Consider the following 2,253-nt stretch of genomic DNA (forward strand, 5'->3'; position numbering starts at 1 on the left):
GACTGCATCATAGTACTACTATCTCACAAGTATAAGAAGTATTAAAGAACTCAGAATCTCAGATCACTGTAGTGTCTCTAAAGCTCACAGAGTAAATAAGCTGAAAGATGAAAACTGAGAATCTGCTCTTATAATAAGCAGAATATGAGAACTCAGATCTGAGAACTAAGAGACTTATAAAAGTCATCTTTGAATTACAAGATCTCTCTGAAACCTGAAGAAGATTTACAGAAACTGTGATTATCACAGATATCACAGATAATATGTACTTAAGACTTATATAACTTTAAAGACACAATCTGCATATAGCTGTCTATGAGTCAGGTTTATACTTCTAATCAGTGTTGATAGACTCACTTATAGAGATAGAATCAGTTGATACTGCAGAGTTAATTAGAGAAGACAAGCTCATCTATATAATGACTTTATAAGTGTCTGAGAATCTCACAGTCATGAAAACTGAGCTTCAGATATCAGAGAAATACTGAGATCTCACAGAGATATTCAGCTTAGCAAAGATAGCTGAGCTTCTTTCTCACTGTAAGAAGAATCTAGTAATAGATTTAATAGAAGAGTAGAAACTCTTCTGAGAATTAATCTATAAGCTCTTCTATTATAAGACAGAGGTCTTGCAGACCTATGTGAAGAAGAATCTGAAGAATGACTTTATTCAATCTTCACAGGCCTCTGTGGGAGTCTCTGTGATATTTGTGAAGAAGAAGAATGAAGATCTCAGATTATGTATAGACTACTGTGATCTGAACTTCAAGATAATAAAGAGCTGCTATTCTCTATCTCTGATTAAGAATGTGATCAACTGTCTCACAGAAGCTGTCATATTCAAAACCGCTCCACCACGAACTCGCTCGATTTTTCGAATAAGAACCCGCCGATAGATCCATCGAAAAGCCCTCGATCATACGAGCATTTTGACCCCATCGCCGACCGCATACCCCGTGTGGTGGTGGAGTTATCCAGCCAAACATGAACCAGACAGCGTTCGAAACTCCTGTGTGGGATTATCCCCCATTCTCCCCTACCACACCACAACCCCGGGCCAAATTGCCATACAAATTGTAAGGTGAAGAGACCTAGCCATATGCACCAATCTTCTCGATTTTGGAAGATTCCCGATCTGTAGTTGTGGAGATATCTGAGGAGCGACCTCCGCGAAAACCCTGTCCATCTTTGATGTTCCAAAACACCAATGCCAAGTCTCACCCTCGTACCGCCCTTTCTAATCTGGCCCATCCCCGGCAGAAAAATACAAAAAGATACCTCAGCGATAATATCAAGCACATAATCAACAGCCACTTCTGAAGTGCAACCTCTGCGGTCTGTCTTCAGTGTATCTAGACATCAATGCCAAGTCTCATCCTCACACAACAACTATAAAATCAGTATACTTCAAGGTCTGACTGAGCCTTTGATCCCTGCACAGTGAGATATATTAAATATAGTTTTAATATCTCAATATTCAATAGATTCTGCAAGGAATTGAGAACAGCAACACTAGATATCTATTGAATTTAAGAATTAACTCTATATTGATATAATCATTGACAAAGTCTTCTATTTTGAGATATAAATAACCAGTTCCTCTACATCCTGCTGGCAATATTTATATTATTATATAGAAACAGACTTATATTCTCTATAATATCAAGACTCTGAAGAGAGAAAGTCTTGATAGAAGATATACAGTAGTGCATATCTTAGCAGTTTCTATCTCATTCTTCTGCAGCAGTTAATGCAAAAAAAAGATCTTAGAAATAGTTTTTTACTTCTCTTGAAAAAGTAAGGTGTTTTTCTCTGAGTTTTACACAATATTCTTACAAAGAATTAAAAACAGAGCTGTTTTCTATCATAATTTCATATTCTTTTGCCAGCGTGGCCCAGTTGGTAAGACTGGTAACCAAGGCCGCACACATTAGAGGTGTGTGAGTTTGAATCCCACTGCTGGCATCTGCCACTTCTTACCTATGAAAGCCCTCATGTAATAGAAGCTGAGTCTAATTAGTAAGGCTTGATGCGGGGTAGAACTCTCTACTGCAAGTCAAGTCACTAGTTAAGTAAGATCCTGCGAACACTCATCAGGGCTGGTATAAGATGTCAATGTCTCACTATTCTACTGTGCACCTGTCAAGGTTCTAATGATATAGAGCCAAGCCTAATGTAGTAATTATACACTACTTAAGTGAGTCTCTAACTAGAGCTGTCATTGAAGCCTAGCTCTCTCTCAAATACAGAGAA

The 2,253-nt window shown here is 37.9% G+C and overlaps 1 protein-coding gene across 1 annotated transcript; it reads right to left on the reverse strand.

Annotated features, from left to right (window-relative positions):
• Positions 1 to 840: 840 nt before the first annotated feature.
• Positions 841 to 1,996, reverse strand: BDCG_17988 (uncharacterized protein; the record flags this gene model as incomplete). The annotated part of the gene is made up of 2 exons (XM_045427025.1): positions 841 to 1,352; positions 1,981 to 1,996. The coding sequence occupies 2 exons, from the start codon at positions 1,994 to 1,996 to the stop codon at positions 841 to 843; spliced, it is 528 nt and encodes a 175-aa protein (XP_045282954.1).
• Positions 1,997 to 2,253: the final 257 nt, after the last annotated feature.

Source organism: Blastomyces dermatitidis (assembly GCF_000003525.1).
Source record: "Blastomyces dermatitidis ER-3 genomic scaffold supercont1.15, whole genome shotgun sequence".
NCBI lineage: Eukaryota > Fungi > Ascomycota > Eurotiomycetes > Onygenales > Ajellomycetaceae > Blastomyces > Blastomyces dermatitidis.